The 19,238-nt window shown below is 38.0% G+C and overlaps 1 protein-coding gene across 2 annotated transcripts in view; it reads right to left on the minus strand.

Moving 5' to 3' along the window:
- The window catches only part of Vom2r56 (vomeronasal 2 receptor, 56), a 31,260-nt gene extending 12,903 nt beyond the window's left edge, over window positions 1-18,357 (minus strand). Inside the window, exons 1-2 of one of the 2 annotated variants that reach the window (XM_063264150.1) lie at window positions 9,455-18,357; window positions 2,766-3,054 (exon numbers count right to left, since the gene is read on the minus strand). In XM_063264150.1, coding sequence (XP_063120220.1) covers window positions 2,766-3,054; window positions 9,455-9,669 — 504 coding nt within the window. In that variant the 5' untranslated portion in view covers window positions 9,670-18,357. Of the gene's footprint in view, window positions 1-2,753; window positions 3,055-9,454 lie in introns of both variants that reach the window. The other variant, NM_001099484.1, reaches the window with a different exon arrangement.
- Between the last annotated feature and the right edge of the window lie 881 nt (window positions 18,358-19,238).

Genomic DNA, 19,238 nt, shown 5'->3' on the forward strand with positions numbered 1-19,238 from the left:
CCTAAGCGGTAGGCTCTAACCAGACACCCAGAGATGAGGCATAGCCACTATTCCACCCCTGCAGGGAACCAAGCCTAGCAGCCAGAGTTCCATCTTCCTTCCAGTCCAAACCTGTAGCAGCAATGGTCAGGGGGCAGCATATCATGCCATACTCTATACCTCTGGCTATCTCCCAAGACTCTGGTTCTAACATGGCACACAGCATTCACAGATCATCACACCACTTCCCAGTCCACAGCCCTTCCTGGCTCTAAGGAAGTCTGCTCAAACCCAAAACATACAGCCCCACCTGCCTGGAAGGAGTACTGTTTCAATGTAGGACACTCATGCTAACACCAGAGACAACTAGATGGTGAAAAGCAAGTCAAGAATATAATCAACAGAAGCTGAAGCAATATGGTAACATCAGAACCCATCTCTCCTACTCCAGCAAGCCTTAGATATCAAAACACAAATGAAAAGAAAGACAGTAGCCTTAGCTACCATCTCATGAATGTGATAGAAGCCTTAAAGAGGAGAAAATAATTCACATTAAAAACAAAATCGAACATATAGAAGCCATTAAAGAGCAAACAAATACATCTCTCAAAGAAATGCAGGAACATGTAAACAGGTAAAGGGGATTAATAAAACAGCCTAAGACCTAAAATTGGAAATGGAAGCAATAAAAAAAGACAAATGGGGGAGCCCTGAAGATGTAAAACCTAAGAAAAAGAGCAAGAACTACAGACCTAAGCATTACCAACAGAATACAAGAGAAGAAAGGGAGAATCTCTTATAGTATTCAAGATACCATAGAAGAAATTGATACATTGCTCAAAGAAACTGCCAAGTGTAAATTTTTTCTAATTCAAAACATCCAGAAAATTTGGGACACAATGGAAAGACTAAACCCTAAGAATAGTAAGAATAGAAGAGAGTGAAAACTTCCAGGGCAAAGGGCCAGAAAACATCTTTGACAAAATCATAAAGGAAACCTTCCCTAACCTAAAGAGATAGTCACATACATTTTTTAAAAAAAGCCAACAGAACACCAGATAGTTGGACAAGAAAAGAAAATTCTCATGCCACATATAAGTCAAAATACTAAATATAATGAAAAAATAAAGAATATTAAAAGCTATAAGAGAAAAAGGCTAAGGAACATATAAAAGCAGATCTGTCAGAATTGCACCACACTTCTAAACAGAGACTCTAAAATGCAAAAGATCCTAAACAGATATACAGACTATAAGAGAACACAATTTCCAGACCAGGCTATGATACTCCCTCAAACTCTCAATCACTATAGATGGGAAAAAACTATATATTCCATGAAAAAACAAAATTTAAACAATATCTTTCTATGAATCCAGCCCTACAGAGAATATAAGAATGAAAATTCAAAAAAAGGGGAGGGTAACTACACCCAAGAAAACACAAGAATTGCATCATCTCATAACAAAAACAATAGAAGAGAATCACACACACACACACACACACACACACACACACAAAATACCACATCAAACAACAACAAAAATGACAGGAACTAACAATCATTGATCATTAATATCTCTCAACATCAATAAACTCAATTCCACAATTAAAAAGCAACAAAAACTAACAGACTGAATACGTGAACAGGATCCATCATTCTGCTGCATACAAAAAACACACAGCTCAGCAACAAAGATAGACACTACCTCAGAGTAGTGGAAAGTGCTGGAAAAAGGTTTTCCAAGAAAATGTATCTGGTGCAGAAAGAGACAGGAGAAAGGTCCAGTGGACCAGGGGAAGGAATGGAAATCTTTAGCTGCTTTGGAGGATCTCTAGGAAATCCCAGAGACCTGGGATAGGGAAGGCTACCAGAAATCAATGTGGCTGACCTTAGCTGAGATGTCTAACAGGAGAGGCATGGAATCTGTAGAGGGCAACTCCTTTAGCCATGCAAGACCCCCCAGTGGAAGGATAAGGACACCAACCCACTCACTAAACTTTCAAACTAAAATTTATCCTATCTAAAAGAAATGCAGGGATGGAACAGAGGCTGAGGGAAAGACCAATCAATAAACAGCCCAGCTTGAAACCCATCCCACGGGCAAGCATTAATCCCAGACATTATAAATTATGTTTTTTTATGCTTGCAGACAATAATCTAGCATAGCTATCCTCTGAGTTGTTGTACCTAACAGTGGATGGAAACAAGCATTTACCCGCAGACAAATATTAGACAGAAGATAGGGGACACACATGGAAGTGTTGGGGGATGCACTGAAGGCCCAGTACAAGATGGAAAGTTTGCAGGAAGACCAAAAGGGTCTACAAATCTAAATCCCTGGCAGTTCTCAGAATCTGAGCCACCAACCAAAAACCTACACTGCTTGGAATGAGGCCCACCACCATATATATAATATATATATATATATATATATATATGTGTGTGTGTGTGTGTGTGTGTGTGTGTGTGTGTGTGTGTGTGTGTGTGTGTGTATGTATGTACATAAAACAGAAAGGCAGCTCAGTAGTCTTGGATCCTCTATCTGGCCTCAGTGGGAGAGGAAGCACCTAATCTGACAGAGACTTGATATGCCAGGGTGGGGAGATACCCAAGGGGTTCCCACCCTCTCAGAGAAGGGGTGGCAAAGGACTCAGTGAAGGATCAGCATTTGTGATGTAAACAAATAAATAAAATATCAACAAGTAAAGAATGAAGAAAGGAAGAATAAGAAAGAAACAAAGAAAGAACATGTGTTTTAAACTCTACCCATTACACTTAACATCACCTGTGGAATTTTGAAGAGCTGCAGGAGTGTTCCCACTCGGGCAGAAACTGTCCATGTTGGTCCTGTAAGTGCTACATCACAGAAACTATACTCACAGATATAATTAGGATTCATCTCACCAGACTTTGAGAGCATGTTTAGGTTATTGAGATCTGTTGATGTAATGTCACACTGGTCTCCAAGAAAGGTAAATCCCAAGGTAGAGTTAGGTAAAAGATTAGGGTTCTTGTTGATCTCTTCTATGGCAAAAAGCATTACCAGAACATATGGGTATGTGTTCACTGGCAAACTGAAAACAAGACACAGTAATTACTGATGTGGCTCCAAACATAATAATCTTCAAATCGAATACAATGAGTGTTATGTACTAATGATATTTATCCCCTAATTTTCCGTGTTGACAGAATCTCCTTTAAGGGTAAATTAATATACAGTATGCTTCTAGGAACTAATAGTTGATAAACGGGAACCATTCAGAACTGTTTCATTGTGAAAGTTCATAATAACTTTTCCCCTCCTACTCACACAGGAATGTTGTCAACTGACCTAATTCCATTCATGAATCAGAAGTATCCTATTAACATACAGTTAATTGCCTCATGTCTTCATTAGAGAAATAACAAAAATGAGAGTATTTTTATTACTGCTTCTATATCAATTCTTGTTATAAGTGTTTAAATAAATTATATCATCTTAGTTCAACACTTGAATGTCATATAAATCAAGAGATTCATTATTTTTCACAATCTGTAATCTGTTGTACAGCATATTTTTAGATGTTTGTGTTGTTTTCTATATTTCATTAGTCTTTGCTTTAAAGGGTAGCTCTTGCTCTTACATTCTCCCTTTTTGTTCTTGCTTTCATATTATTGATTGATTGTTTTCTTTTTATTTCACTTAATTTTAATGGTTAATCAAAATGGTGAATTTTTATGGTTGATATTTTCAAAGAACTTTCTCTTTATTATTTTGATTGCTGTTAAATTCTTTAACTTCTATCCATTCATTTATTTTCTGAGCTTAAGTACAATATTCTGTCTACTACTTTGTGATCAAAATAAGAGTATGAGAACGACCTTTGCTCCTGGCAAAGTAAAGCTTTTTGGGCCTCAAATTACTCCATAAAGGTTAGTATGTTGAATGAATAATTTGTGAATAATTTTGTGAAAACAGTTTCTCTGTTAGCCATAGGTATATTTTTAAGCCATGTGCACATCTTAAGTTTAATTTTTAAAAGATTCATGGGGGCATTTACACTGCTGTGTGTGAAGAAAAAAACTGGAAACCAGGGAAAAAGAATAGGGGTGGGCGAGAAGGGAACATGATCTTGTATTGGGAGGGGGGAAAAGGACTGAAGCCCTGAGAAGCAACAGAAAGGATAGAAACAGGCAACTTTGAGAGGAAGGAGATTGCGAAGACACTCTAGAATGTACCATAGACCTGTAAAGTGAGAGACTCTCAGAACTCAAAGTGGGGGATACCCTAGATGAAAGACCCTACAGTAGGGAGACAGAACTAATTGAATCCACCTCTGGCAGAAAGACATGGAACCAAGTGAGGGATTGATTTGTTATCCCACAGCCAAAGCTCTGACACATGATTATTCCTGTCTGAAAGAAATGCAGGTATGGAAATGGAGAAGAGCCTGAGGAAAGGAAGGTCCAGCAAGAGGCCCAAAGTAGGATCCAGCTCAAAAGGAGGCCTCAAGATCTGACACCATTACTGAAGCTATGGGGCATTCACAAAAATGGACTACCCTGACTGCTCTCCAAAAGACCCAACAAGCAGCTTAAAGAATCAGATGCAGATACGTGTACCCAACCCATGAACAGAAGCTGCTGAAACCTCTGGCTAAATTAGGCAAAAGTTCGAGGAAGCTAAGGAAGAGGGCAACTCTGTAGAAGAACCAGCAGTCTCAATTAACCTGGACCCCTGGTATCTCTAATACACTGGATTATGAAACCGGCAGCATGCACCAGGTAAGATGACGCCTCCAACACATATACAGCAGAGGACTCCCGGATCAGTCAGAGAAGATGCATCTAATCCTCAAGAGAATGGAGACCCCAGGAAGTTTAGAGGTCTGATGGGCTGGGTGAGGTGAGGAAATCATTGTGGAGAGGGAGAAAGTGTGGGGGTGGAGGAGGAGAAGATAGGTGGACCAGAAAGGGAATAAAATCTTGAGTGTATAGATAAATAAATAAATAAATAAATAAATAAATAAATAAATAAATAAATTTAAATGATTTTTTAAAAAAACCTGGAAGCCAGAAACTGGAAATGATCCAGGTGTCCCTCAAATGAAAAAAGGATAAAGAAAATGTGGTTCATTTACACAAAGTAATACTACTTAGCTATTAAAAACAAGGGTATAATGAAATTTGCACAGAAGCAAATGGGAAGAACTAGAAAATATCACCCTGAATGATGTAACCCAGACCCAAAAAGACATTTATGGTATGTACTCACTTATAAGTGGACACTACCACACTTGCTCTTGTAGTAGATCTTGAAGTCAGAAATGATGATGCCTCTACAAGTTCATTTATTGTTGAAAACTGTTTTCACCATCCTAGGTTATTGTTATTTCAGATAAATTTGAAAATTGAATTTTCTATCTCTGTGAAGAATTGGGTTGGAACTTTGATGGGATTGCATTAAATCTATATATTGGTTTTAGTAAGAGGGTCATTTTTATTATGTAAATTCTGTTGATCCATGAGCATGGATCCATGATCCTTGATCTTCTGAGGTCTTCTTCAAATTCTTTTTTCAGAAACTTGCAATTCTTTTAATATAGATCTTTCACTTGTTTCATTACACATTTTATACAAATAATATTTTACATTATTTGTGATTATTGTAAAGGGCATTTTCTCCCTAATTTCCTTCTTAACCAATTTATCCTTCGTGTAGAGAAAGACTACTGATTTTTTAATGCAGAAAAAGACCAATAGATCAATAGAATAGAATTGAGGACCCAGAAATAAACCTACACACCTATAGATACTTGATCTTTGACAAAGAAGCCAAAACCATCCATTGGGAAGAAAAGACATTTTCAACAAATGATGCTGGTTCAATGAGTGATCAGCATGTAGAAGAATGCAAATTGATCCATTTTATCCTCTTGTACAAAGCTCAAATCCAAGTGGATCAAGGACCTCAACATAAAACCAGATATACTGAATCTAATAAAAGAGAAAATGGGGGAAATCCTCAAACATATTGGCACAGGGGGGAATTTCCTGAACAGAACGCTAATGGCTCAGGCTCTAAGATCCAAAATTGGCAAATGAGACTTCATAAAATACAAAAGCTTCTGTAAGGCAAAGGACACAGTAAGGCAAAACAGCAACCTATAGATTAGGAAAAGATCTTTAACAATCCTGAATCCAATAAAAGGTTAATATCATTCAGATGCTCCCACTCCTTCTTAAAGGGGGGGAAATATACATAGGAGGGAATATGGAAGCAAAGTTTAGAGAGGCAACTCAAGAAATTACCATTTAGAGCCTAACACACATGTGGCCCATAAATATACAGCCATCAAAACTAGATAAGATTGATGAAGCTAAAAAACATTGCATGCAGAAAAGGACTGGAAATATATCTCTCCTGAGAAACACATCCAGAGCATGTCCAAAACAGAGATCAATGCTAGCAGCAAACCACCGAACTGAGAGTAGGACCCCCTTGGAAGGAATTAGAGGAAGTATTGAAAGAGTTGAAGGAGCTTGCAAACCCATAAAAACAACAATACCAACCAACCAGAGCTTCCAGGGACTAAACCACTACCGAAAGACTATACATGGACTGACCCAGGGCTCCAACTGCATATGTAGCAGAGAATAGCATTGCTGGGGCACCAGTGGACCCCCAGTGCAGGGGATAATGGGGAAGGGTAATAAAGGGGATGTACAGGGGGAATACTCATATGCGGGAGGGGGAGGGAAGGGAATGGGGGCTTATGGACAGGAAACCAGGAAGGGGAATAACCTTTGAAATGTAAGTAGAGAAATATATAATAAAAAGTTTTTAAAAATGGTGAATATCCAAAATATGCAAAGAACTCAAAAAGTTAGACTACAGAGAACAAGCATCCTTATTAAAAATGGGGTACAGAGCTAAACAAAGAATTCTCAACTGAGGAATCTTGAATGGCTGAGAGGCACCTAAATAAATGTACAACATCCTAAATAATCAGAGAAATACAACTCAAAACGACCCTGAGATTCCACCTCACACCCATCAGAATGGCTAAGATCAAAAACTCAGGTAACAGCAGATGCTGGCAAGATGTGGAGAAAGAGGAACACTCCTCCATTCCTAGTGGGATTGCATTCTGGTACAACCACTTTGAAAATCAGTCTGGAGGTTCCTCAGAAAATAGGAAATAGTTCTACCTGAAGACACAGCTATAACAGAGCGTATACCTATAAAATGTTCCAAAATGTAACAAGGACACATGCTCCACTATGTTAATAACATCCTTAATTATTATTGCCAGAACCTGGATACAACAGATCTCCCTCAACAGAACAATGAAATCAGAAAATGTGGTACATTTACACAATGGAATACTATTCAACTATAAACAATGAGGACATTATGAGTTTTGCAGGCAAATTAAAGAACTAGAAAAGATCATCCTTGACCAAAAGGATGTGCATGTTATGTGCTCACTGATAAGTGACTATTAGCCAAAAAGTTCAGAATACCCATGGTATAACCCACAGAAACCAAGAAGTTTAACAAGAAGAAAGACCCAAGGGAGGACACTTTATTCCCACATAGACAGGGGAAGCAAATAATCATTTAAGTCAGATGGAGGGAAAGACCTGGATGGGAGAGGGAAGGAGGAGAAGGAAAAGGAGAAAAATCAGGTCTGAGGGTAGAGGAAGAAGAGTAGAGAAGCCCAGAGGGCCGGGAAAATGAATGGAAATTTGCAGCTCCTCAGGGAAATGAAAACGTTACACAGCAGCAAATCTCAGAGGCTGAGATTAGATTGTACAGAGTCTAGAATCTTCCAAGACCAGCCCTAGGTTAGCAGAGGCATTAAACCTCTGAGACAACAATTATAACAGGAGATGAAAAAATACTTTTACAAAATTTAAGTTGACATTTTTGAAACAGAATGCCTACCAGTTATAGTTTTTACCTGATTCAAAGGAATATTTAAAATAAATGTGTCCTGTATCCATGCAGAAAGGAATTAAGATTGAATATATAAACAGAAACATGGAAATTATAAAAGCTGTTCTATGTCTGATTCCAAAGCTATAACCACAAATAAAAAGTATTCAATGTAAATATATACATTTTAATTGTCATTCCCTATCATTTAAATGATGTTTAATTTGTTTGAAAAGTCATTGCCCACGAAATTTTTCAGTTCTACCTCACCACAATTTCCCTTTGCCTCTCTATTTCTTCATAGGGTAATTTATTAGCTGACCAAGACATCTTAAAACTGCTGTTTCTCTGTATATATTGTATTTACTGCCCATGGTACATTTAGAGAGGAACAGAAAATGTCTTTCAAAAGAATAAGTTATACCATTGTACCTTTAGTAAACAGATATTACCCCACAGAATATGCATATTTAACAAAATTATCCACCTTTGTGCATGGAGAACAGGACTTAAATACATAAAGGGTAGATACTTCCGACTAAGTATAAGAAATATTTGTATGAGCCACCAGAATCAAAATGTACACACTGCAAAATGTACAAAATTTGCATGTACAATATGTAAGTCACCAAGAGAAGAAATGTATTATATGTATTAAATGTATTATAATCAAGAGAATTAATAACATGAAAGTATTTTAAAATAATACAGTAAGAATATTCAGTAGTGAAAAGATAACACAACTTATAACATTCAATTTTACTCTAAAATGTTGGCACCTACCCATAGTAACATCTCTGATATAAGATAATTGAAAGAGCTATCATTTCTTTCACTGACATCTTCTGTTTTTTCAGAACTACAAGTATTTCACTAGAATCTATTAACTCTATAATTATTTGAATTTTCAAAGGTAGACTATGCAACAAAACCTGACACAGAGCATTCTTCAAATGAGTGGTTGTGATATTGCAGGCTAGGGAAAATTAAATGAAAACAAAAACCACAAAAATATCAGTGTACAGTCCTCTCATAACTATAGTAAATTTCATCTCAAAAAGCCAAAGAACATAGATAGCAGGATGTCCTGGGATGCAAATAGTCTGAAAGAATACATAATATGTATGAATTCACCTATCCAAAGGAAGAAAACAAGTATAAATTGGCTGTTTTCTCAGGATTGGTATATTTCATATTTATGTTAGGCAGTTGAAGGAACATTCTAATGCTAAACTAATTCCAGTGGTTTGAATTGTATTTCTATGTGAGATAACTGTGTCCCAAGCATACAATGGCAACTCTTGAGAAAGGGAGGAATCTATGATAAGAAAAATAGGGAGTGCTATCTCTCCTACATCCCATCTTTATAAATCAAAGTCTATAAGAAAGAAAGATAAAATAAACTGATCCACTTCTAGAAGGGAAAAAAGAAAAACTAAATTTCAAGTGTTTCCTAAATTGATATGAGTTTGAAATGGGGAGAGTCACTTAATGCCTGTCTTCCCAGTTATATTTCAGTAACAGAAACATGAACACACAACGGAAGCACTCACGGAAAATCCAGCAGCACCCTGAAGTGATCTTCCACTAGATGAACAGGTATTGTGAAAAGGATGAAACCACAGTCCTTCCTCATGTTGCTCTCAAGATTTTCATTGTGATTTATTCTCCAAAAACAAGTGGCTTCTGGAAAACTGCACAAGATGAAAGAAAGTCTCAGCAGCAGGAAGAACACAATCAAAGTGTACGCCTTTTCCATGTCTGCCATTCAGTAAGCCTGAGCAGAGGTTACATGTGCAGTCCCATGGACACACTCTGATCATGTAGTCATGGACACGTGTGTGCCTGGTTTTTATTACCATTACTAACTGGAGAGGCAACTCAAATTGTCCATGAATCCCTGCCATTCAATCTGACCACAAACTCCCCGAGCTACTTTCTTCTGACTCTGACCAATTGTCCTTAGAGGAATGCAAACAATTGGCCCAAGGGCTTTACATTTGAAGTAAATATGAACCATAAGATGGAAAATATGTTTTTAAGATCGTCCATTCTTGCCTTAGGGTAGTTATTTCATTAATGTTCATGGCATAGATGTTCTGGGGATAGTTAGTCTCAGGCCTGTGTCAGAAAGCCAATTGAAATCTCATATGTGAATTTCATCATGGGATCCAAAGTAAGAAATGAGATTAATGAGGTTAAAAAAATCATGCATACACATTCCACACAGACCCTATGCAAATTATGATGTCATCATCCATTATATGCAGAGGTAGTCTCACATACTGACTTTTCAGCAATCAACAAAGTATTCTGTAGGGATATATTATTTCACAGTAGTCACACTTATGGATTCAACCAAAAATTAATGCCATTTTGTAATACAGATAAGCAATCATAAATGAAATTCAGAAGTTAATCTAATCCTTGGTCTACTAACTTCTAGTTTGTGCATCAATGTCTATGCAGACACTAAACTTCATTCATATATGACTTCTAAAATGTCACATACATTTCTGCTTGTTCCCTTCTAAGGATAAAGATCTTGTAATGGTACACGTATCACTCTGAACCCACTATCCAACTTGGCCTGGGAAGCAGGTAGGCTAAATTTACATCTTCATTACTTCCTGACTTTCTCCAAATTCACCCCCAGTCTTACACCCAGATTGTAGCAAACCACATACTCTTTACCAGCTACCCATCTGCAATGTGTTACACATATCTTTCCTTTCCAACTTCCTTCCCCTCATGGCCAACTCTTGTAGCTAGGAAGGACTCCCAGAGGAGGGAGAAGACCATCAATTCACACAAATATCTTCAACCCAAACTTTGTGGTGTCTTCAAGACATGCAGTGATAAAGATAAAGCAGAGACAGAGGGAACAGCCAACCAATGACTGACTCAACTTAAGACCGATCATATATGCCAACCTCTGACACTAATGATATTTTGCTGTGCTTTTGGAAAGGAACATAGTATAACTGTCTCCTGAGAGGCTTCATCCAGCAGTGGATGGGGACAGATGCAAAGACCCACAGCCAAATTCCAGATGGAACTCAATGAAACTTGTGGAAAAGTTGAGGATAGAATTCAGCAAGCCAGAGTGGTCAAGGACACCAGAAGAAAACCTACATGGTCAACTAACCTGTGCTCTCAAGGCAGAAGGGGCCACAAGGTTCAGGCTTCCTTGAGGCAGGGTAAGTATAGGAGTCATAAGTGGAGGAGGAACTGGGCTTGACAAGCCTCCATTGCCAAGACCTGTAGCTATGGTGACAGTGTGGGAACAAACCTTACACACATATTTACACCGGTCACAATTTATAAACATGCTAAATTAAACATCCCTTGATGGAAAAACTACAGAAACAAGTAGGCTGTGCTGGGTCCAAGTGAGGCTTGCAAACTGGGTCTAAGTATCCCAGTAAGAAGGCCCCTCCCAATTCTCCTGAAGGCCTAAGAGAACCGAGGGAAAAAAAACAGCCATATAGTAAGGGTTAAGATTCACAGTGTCTAGAGAGAAGGAGCAATTCTACGTAGTCCTCAAGTGGCAGTGATAGCAGAGCCCTGTTTGGGTTCCAAACAACCCATGACCAACTCCAGGGTGAGAAGACTGAGAAGCTAAAAGAACTGCCTATACATCTGTCCTTGCTGAGTGGTGACAGAGGAATGGTACCAGTGCATCTGAGCACATAGGGAGGCAGCAGCAGCACTAGTGGCAGCTGGGTAGGTGAAAGTACTATGTGAAATGGGTGGAGTCAGCTCTGCAGTGTAGAAAGTGTAAGGGAGCCAGGCCTCTGGGGACACAGGAATAAGAGACCCTCCATCAGGTCATAAGGGATCTGATGTCCCTATTAGTTTGATCTTGACCATCTTAGTGTTGGCCTTGGCAAACTCTAGGCTCAGGGTCTGTGGGTTCCTCTACCCAAGGTGGGCAGGAATGTGGTATGTCCTGTGGCCCTGAGGGTGGTGAGTCTCTGTGGGAAGCTGGGCTGCTGCTGTGTCAGGTTAAGTAGAAAAGAAAGGGGTCACATTAAGTTTGGCCAATGTGGGAATCAGCAGAAGTGGGTAGGCATTGCCAGTGAACTTATTGCCTCAGATTTTTCACTAAGACTTGCTAGTGAGCCCGAGACAGATGTGGGTTTTTTCCACACACTTTTTACTAAAGGGCTGGTGTACTAACATGGAATATAGGACTGCATATCTTGTATCTCAAGTTATCTGCACCCAGTGTGGACACTACCAAGAGTAAGAGAACAGGATTCGGCACAGTGTATTCCTGGATCATGGTCTGGCCTAGCATGGAGGAACCATGCGGTTAAGCTGTACAGACTGATGGCTGCAGATCTTTGGTAGGCTGCCAGAGACAGAGGAGAAGCAAGGGTTCTCAGTACAGAAGGGGACGTTCACCCCCATGACCACAGTGATGGCTTTGGGAGTAGACAAAGAAGCAAAAGGACTATGCTTGAGAATTTCAAAAGTGTGGCATGGGCACAGACATAGCCATGATGTGCCAGAACTGACAGCATAGAGGGAGGCACAATGTAACTAGTTAGGGCTGATGCATAAAAAAAAAACAGGTCTAGACAGACCCCTTGAAGCAAGAGTGAAAAGTGAAAGAGAAGGACAAGTTCCCAGCTAGGATGTAAAAACACACTGACACAACTCTCAGGGATCATTTTGGGATTCATGTGAAATCCATCCAAGTCAAAGCATCCAGTGGTGAAAAACACTGGCCCAGGGTCTTAGAGACTAACAGGTCAGTAATGGTGCAGAGACAGGAAGAAACTGACCACTGGTTTATCAGCTTACTGTTAAATAAACACACACACACACACACACACACACACACACACACATAGACGCACACACATGCACAATGAAAATTATGTTTGCAAAGAAATAATGTTAAAAGCAGTAAGGGGAAAAGGTCAAGAAACATATAAAGGCAGATCTATCAAAGTTATACAAGATTTCTCAATACAAACTCTAAAAGCCAGATTCTGGGCAGATGTCATACAGACCCTAGCAGAGTACGAATGTCAGCCTGGGCTACTATATCCAGCAAAACTCTCAATTAACATAGATGGAGAAACCAAAATATTCCATGACACAAAAATGTACACAAAATATTTACACAAATCCAGTCCTACAAAAGACAATGTATGGAGAACTCCAACACAAAGAGGGAAACTACACCCTAAAAAATGCAAGAAAGTAATCTTGCAACGAACTCAAAGAAAGATAGCCACACAAGCATAATTCCATCTCTAAGAACAAAAATAACAGGAAACAGCTATCACTATTTCTTAATATCTATTAACCTCAATGCGCACAATTCCCCAATAAAAAGACATGGATTAACAGACTGGAGAAGTAAACAGGACCCAGCATGTTGCTGCATACAGGAAATGCACATCAGTGAAAAAGACAGACAATACCTAAGAGTAAAAGACTGGGACAAAACGTTCCAAGCAAATGGTCCCTGAAACAAGCTTCAGTAGCCATTCTAATATCAAATAAAATTGATATTCAGCCAAAAGTTTTCAAAAAAGTTAAGGGAGGACACTTCATACTCATCAAAGAAAAAAATCTACCAAGATGAACTCTCAATTCTGAATATCTATGCTCCAAGTAAAAGGGTACCCACATTCATAAAACTAACTTTACTAAACCTCACAGCATACCTTGCACCACACACAATAATAGTAGGAGATTTAATTGCAAGATTCATATAAATGAGCAGACAATGGAAACAAAAACTAAAAAGAGACACGGAGGAATTGACTGAAGTTTTGAATCAAATGTACTTTACAAATACATATAGAACATTCCATCCAAAAAGAATAGTATACAACTTCTTCTCAGCAGCTCATGGTACCTTCTCAAAAACTGACCATATAATTGGTCACAAAAGAGGACTCAAAAGATACTAGGAAATTGAAATAATCTCATGGATCCTATCAGATCACCATGAACTAAGGCTAATCTTCAATGATGAAAAAGCAACAGAAAGTCCACTCAAACATGGAAACCAAACAAGCCTCTACTCAATAATAATTTGATCAAAGAAGAAGTAAAAAAAGAAATTAAAGATCTTTTAGAATTTAATGAAAATGTAGGCACCTCATTTGCAAATTTATGGAATACCAATGAAAGGAGTTTGAAGAGGAAAACTCATATCTCTGACTCCTGCAAAAAATTGGAGAGAGCATACACTAACAAGTTGAGTGCATACCTGAAAACTAAAAACAAAAACAAGCAAATTCATCCAAGAGGAGTAGAAGGCAGGAAATGATCACTCAGAGCTGAAATCAACCAAGTAGAAACAAAAAGAACGATACAAAGAATCAACAAAACCAGGAGCTGGTTCTTTGAGAAAATCAACAGTATAGAAAAACCCTTAGCCAGACTAACCAGAGGGCACAGATACAGTATAAAAATTAACAAAATCTGAAGGAAAAGGAAAAACATAACAACAGAAACTGAGAAAATTCAAAAATGAGTCAGATCCTACCACAAAACATTATACTTAACAAACCTGAAAATCTGGAGGAAATGGACAATTTCCTAGTCATATACCAGGTACCAAAGTTAAATTAGGATCAGATCAACCACTCAAACAGTCCCATAACTCCTAAAGAATAGAAGCAGTTATTAAAAGTCTTTCAACCAAACAAACCCCAGGACCACAAGTGTTTAGTACAGAATTCTATCAGGCTTTCATAGATTTATATCCAATACAGTCCCAATTATTTCACAAAATAGAAACAAAAAGATCACTAACCAATTCCTTCTATGAAACCACAACTATGCTTATACCTAAACCACACAAAGACCAAACAAAGAAAGAGAACCTATGACCAATTTCCCTTATGAACATCAACACAAAAATCCTCAATATTATTCTTTCAAGCAAATCCAAGAACACATCAAAATGATCATCCATCATGATCAAGTGGGCTTCATCCCAGGGATGCCGGGTTGGTTCAATATATGGAAATACATGAACGTTCAATATAATTCACTATGTAAACAAAGTCAAAAAAACAAAAACAAAAACCACATGATTATTTCATTAGATGCTGAGAAAGCATTTGATGAAATTCAACACCGCTTCATGTTAAGTCTTGGAAGATCAGGAATTCAAGGCCCATACTTAAACTCAGTAAAAACCATATACAGCAAACCAGTAGCTAACATCAAACTAAATGGAGAGAAACTTGAAGCAGTCACACTAAAATCAGGGACTAGACAAGGCTGCATGCTCTATCCCTACTTATTCAATATAAAACTCAAAGTCCTAGGCAGAGAAATCAGACAACAAAAAGAGGTCAAAGGGACAAATTGGAAAGAAAGAAGTCAAAATTTCACTATTTGCAGATGATATGATAGTATAGTTAAGTGACCCCAAAAGCTCCAAAGGAGAAGTACTAAGCATCATAAACAACTACAGCAAAGTGGCTGGATATAAAATTACCTCAAACAAACAGTAGCCTTCCTCTACTCAAACAATAAACAGACTAAGAAACAAATAAGGGAAATGACACCCTTCACAACAGTCAAAAATAATATAAAATACCTCTGTGTGACTCTAACCAAGCAAGTAAAATGCCTGTATAACAAGAACTTCAAGTATCTAAATAAAGGAATTGAAGAAAATCTCAGAAGATGAAAACATCTCCCGTGCTCATGGATTGGGAGGATTAATATTGTAAAAATGGCCATTTTACAAAAAGCAATCTACAGATTCAATGCAATCACCATCAAAATTCCAAGTCAATTCTTCAAAGAGCTAGAACGAGCAAATTGCAATCATTTGGAATAATAAAAAACCAAACATAATGGAAACTATCTGCAACAATAAAAGAATTTCTGGGGTAATCACCACCTCCGACCTCAAGCTGTATTACAGAAAAACTGTAAGGTATTGCTACAGAAACAGGCAGATAGATCAATGGAATAGAATTGAAGACCCAAAAATGAACCCAAACACCTATGGTCACTTGATCTTTGAACCTAAAGCCACTCATAGGAACAAATCAGCATTTTCAACATATGGTGCTGGTTCAACTGGAGGTCAGCATGTAGAAGAATGCAAATTTACCCATTCTTATCCCCTTGTACAAAGCTCAAGTACAAGTGGATTAAAAACCTCCACATCAGATACATTGATACTATTAGAAGAAAAGTGGGGAAGAGACTCAAATACATGGGCACAGGAGAAATTTTCCTGAACACACCAATGTCTTATACTCTAACATCAAGAGTTGACAAATGGGACTAAATTTGTCCCATAAAGTTGCATAAGCTTCTATAAAGCAAAGGACACTGTCTAGGACAAAACAGTATCCGAGGGATTGGAAAAAGATATTTATCAATCCTGCATCTGATAGAGGGCTAATTTCCAATATATACAATGTACTGAAGAAGTTAGACTCCAGAGAGACAAATAACCCTATTAAAAATGGGGTACAGAGCTAAACAAAGAATTCTCAGCTGAGGAATACAGAATGGCCCAGAAGTACCACCTAAAGAAATGTTCAAGATCCTTAGTAATCATCGAAATGCAAATCAAAACAACCCTGAGATTCTACTTCACACCAGTCAGAAAGGCTGGTGTGACAGTAGATACTGGCGAGAATGTGGAGAAAATGTAATACTCCTCCATTGATGGTGGAATTGCAATGGAGTCCTACTCAGCTATTAAAAGCAGTGAATTCATGAAAATCTTATGCAAATTGATGGAACTAGAAAATATCATCCTGAGTGAGGTAACCCAATCACAAAGGAACACACATGATATGCACTTATCGTTACATGTATATGAGCTCAAAAGCTTGGAATACCCAAGATACGATCTACAGTGCACATGAAGCTCAAGAAGAAGAATGATCAAAGTGTGGATGCTTCAGTCCTCCCTAGAAGGGGAAACAAAATACTCATAGGAGGAAATATTGAGAAAAAGTGTAGAGCAGAGACTGAACGAAAGGCCTTCTAAAGACTGCCACCCCTGTGGATCTATCCCATAAACAGTCACCTAGCCCACACTCTACTGCAGATGCCAAGAATTGCATGATGACAGGAGCCTAATATAACTTTCTCCTAAGAGGCTCTACGAGAGTCTGAAAAATACTGAGGCAGATGCTCAGAGTCAAGCATTGGATTGAGAATGGAGTCCCAATGGAAAGAGGAGATGGTGAGCAAGAATTGGGTTATAGTTATCTGAAAATACTTTCTACTGAGTTTGAGGCAACATGTCTCTGGGAAACCTAAGAAAATTGTTATGGGAATGTCGCTACATTCTTAGGTAAGTTGGCTATTTCCCTGCTGTCCAGGTTCTCTAGAACAATCTTTGGGTAAGAAGAAGCAGGTCCAGTAGAAGTTTGTGTATCAGTGGGAGTTGATTGGAGCATATGTGAGTTGCATCTCTGGAGCTGTCCTGGATGTAAATTTTGAGTAAACGTCTGAATTTAACAATATGCTAAAATACACACACACACACACACACACACACACACACACACACACACACTCACACACACATCCTAGAGATAGAGAATAAAGTTAAGTATGTTAGAGATGCGGAGTAACAGTTGATATGTAGAATGAATTAGGTAGTGCTACTTTGGTTTATATTTTACAAAATCATTAAAAGTACTGGGATTAGATATCTTTAGAGACATGATAGAATTCTTCACTAAAACAATCTGGCCTTCGAATGTTTTTTGTTGGAGGATTTCTAATGATTGCTTTCATTCCTTTAGGGGTTATAGCACTGTTTAGACCATTTCTCTGATCCTAATTTGATTGTACTACCAGATATCTGTCAAGAGAATCAACCATTTCATCTATATTTTCCAGTTTTGTTGAATAGAGACTTGGGTAGTAGGGTCTGATTATGTTTTTAACTTCCTCAGGTGCAGTTGTTATTCTCCCTTTTCATTCCTGATTTTGTTAATTTGGATACTGTCTCTGTGCACACTAGTTTGTCTGTCTCAGGGTTTATTTATCTTGTTGATTTTCTCAAAGAACCAGCTCCTGGTTTGTTGACTTTTTGTATAGTTCTCTTTGCTTCTACTTGATTGATTCCAGCCCTGAATTTGATGATTTGCCACCATCTACTCAGCTTGCGTGTATGTGGTTCTTTTTGTTTAAGAGCTTTCAGATATGCTGTTAAGTTGCTCATATATAATCTCTCCAACTTCTTTATGGAGGCACTCATGGCTATGACTTTTCCACTTACTACTGCTTTCATTTTTTTCCCATAAATTTGGTATGTGGTACCTTCTTTTTCATTCAATTCTAACAAGTCTTTATTACTTTTTTTCAAGGTCTGATTAATTCATTGTTATTATTTTTAATATATTAATTAGATAGATTTCTTTACTTACATTTCAAACGTTATTTCCATTCCCGGTTTACTGTCCATAAGCTCCCATCCCTCCGCAACACCTCCCCCTGCCCGATATGAGTATTCCACCTATACATCCCCCTTTTTGCCCCCCCCATATTCCCTTGCACTGGGGTTCCAACTTTGGCAGGACCAAGGGCTTCCCCTTCCCCTGTTGCCCAAACAAGGCTATTCTCTGCTACATATGCAGTTGGATCCCTCGATCAGTACATGTATAGTTTTTCGGTAGTGGCTTAGTCCCTGGAAGCTCTGACTGGTTGGCATTGTTGTTTTTATCGGGTTGCAAGCTCCTTCAATTCTTTCACTACTTTCCTTCAAAGGAGTCCTATTCTCAGTTCTATGGTTTCCTGATAGGATTGACCTTTGTATTGGACCTGCTCTCGATGTGTTTTTTTTTAAAGATTTATTTATTGTATTTATATGAGATACATCAGAAGAGGACATTTAACCTCTATTACAGATGGTTGTGATCCACCATGTTGTTGCTAGGAGTTGAACTCAAGACCTCTGGAAGAACAGTCTGTGCTCTTAACCACTGAGCCACCACTCCAACCCTCTTGATGTGTAATATTTAATATTACCTTTAAAACATTTAAAACATTTCAGTATTCTATGTATAATATCCAACACACTCAGTCCATTTAACAGGGGTCTTTAAATGTGGTTGTGTAGATTTGTCAATTCATGAACAGTTTCATTCAAACTATATTCATGGTAAAAATGAATTTCAAATTTATGTCATTATTCTCTGTCTTCTAAGAAGAATAGGAGTACATTATTCTAGCTTCTATTATTTGAACAAGGACATAATTTTAAGCTAGTCTGTTTTTATCTCATGAGTAGTAGGTCTTTTTAGAAATAAGATTGTCTTAAGAATTTTGTCAGTCATTTAAATAGTACATGACTGTGAAAACTACAGTATA

The sequence above is a fragment of the Rattus norvegicus genome, chromosome 7, assembly GCF_036323735.1.
Source record: "Rattus norvegicus strain BN/NHsdMcwi chromosome 7, GRCr8, whole genome shotgun sequence".
NCBI lineage: Eukaryota > Metazoa > Chordata > Mammalia > Rodentia > Muridae > Rattus > Rattus norvegicus.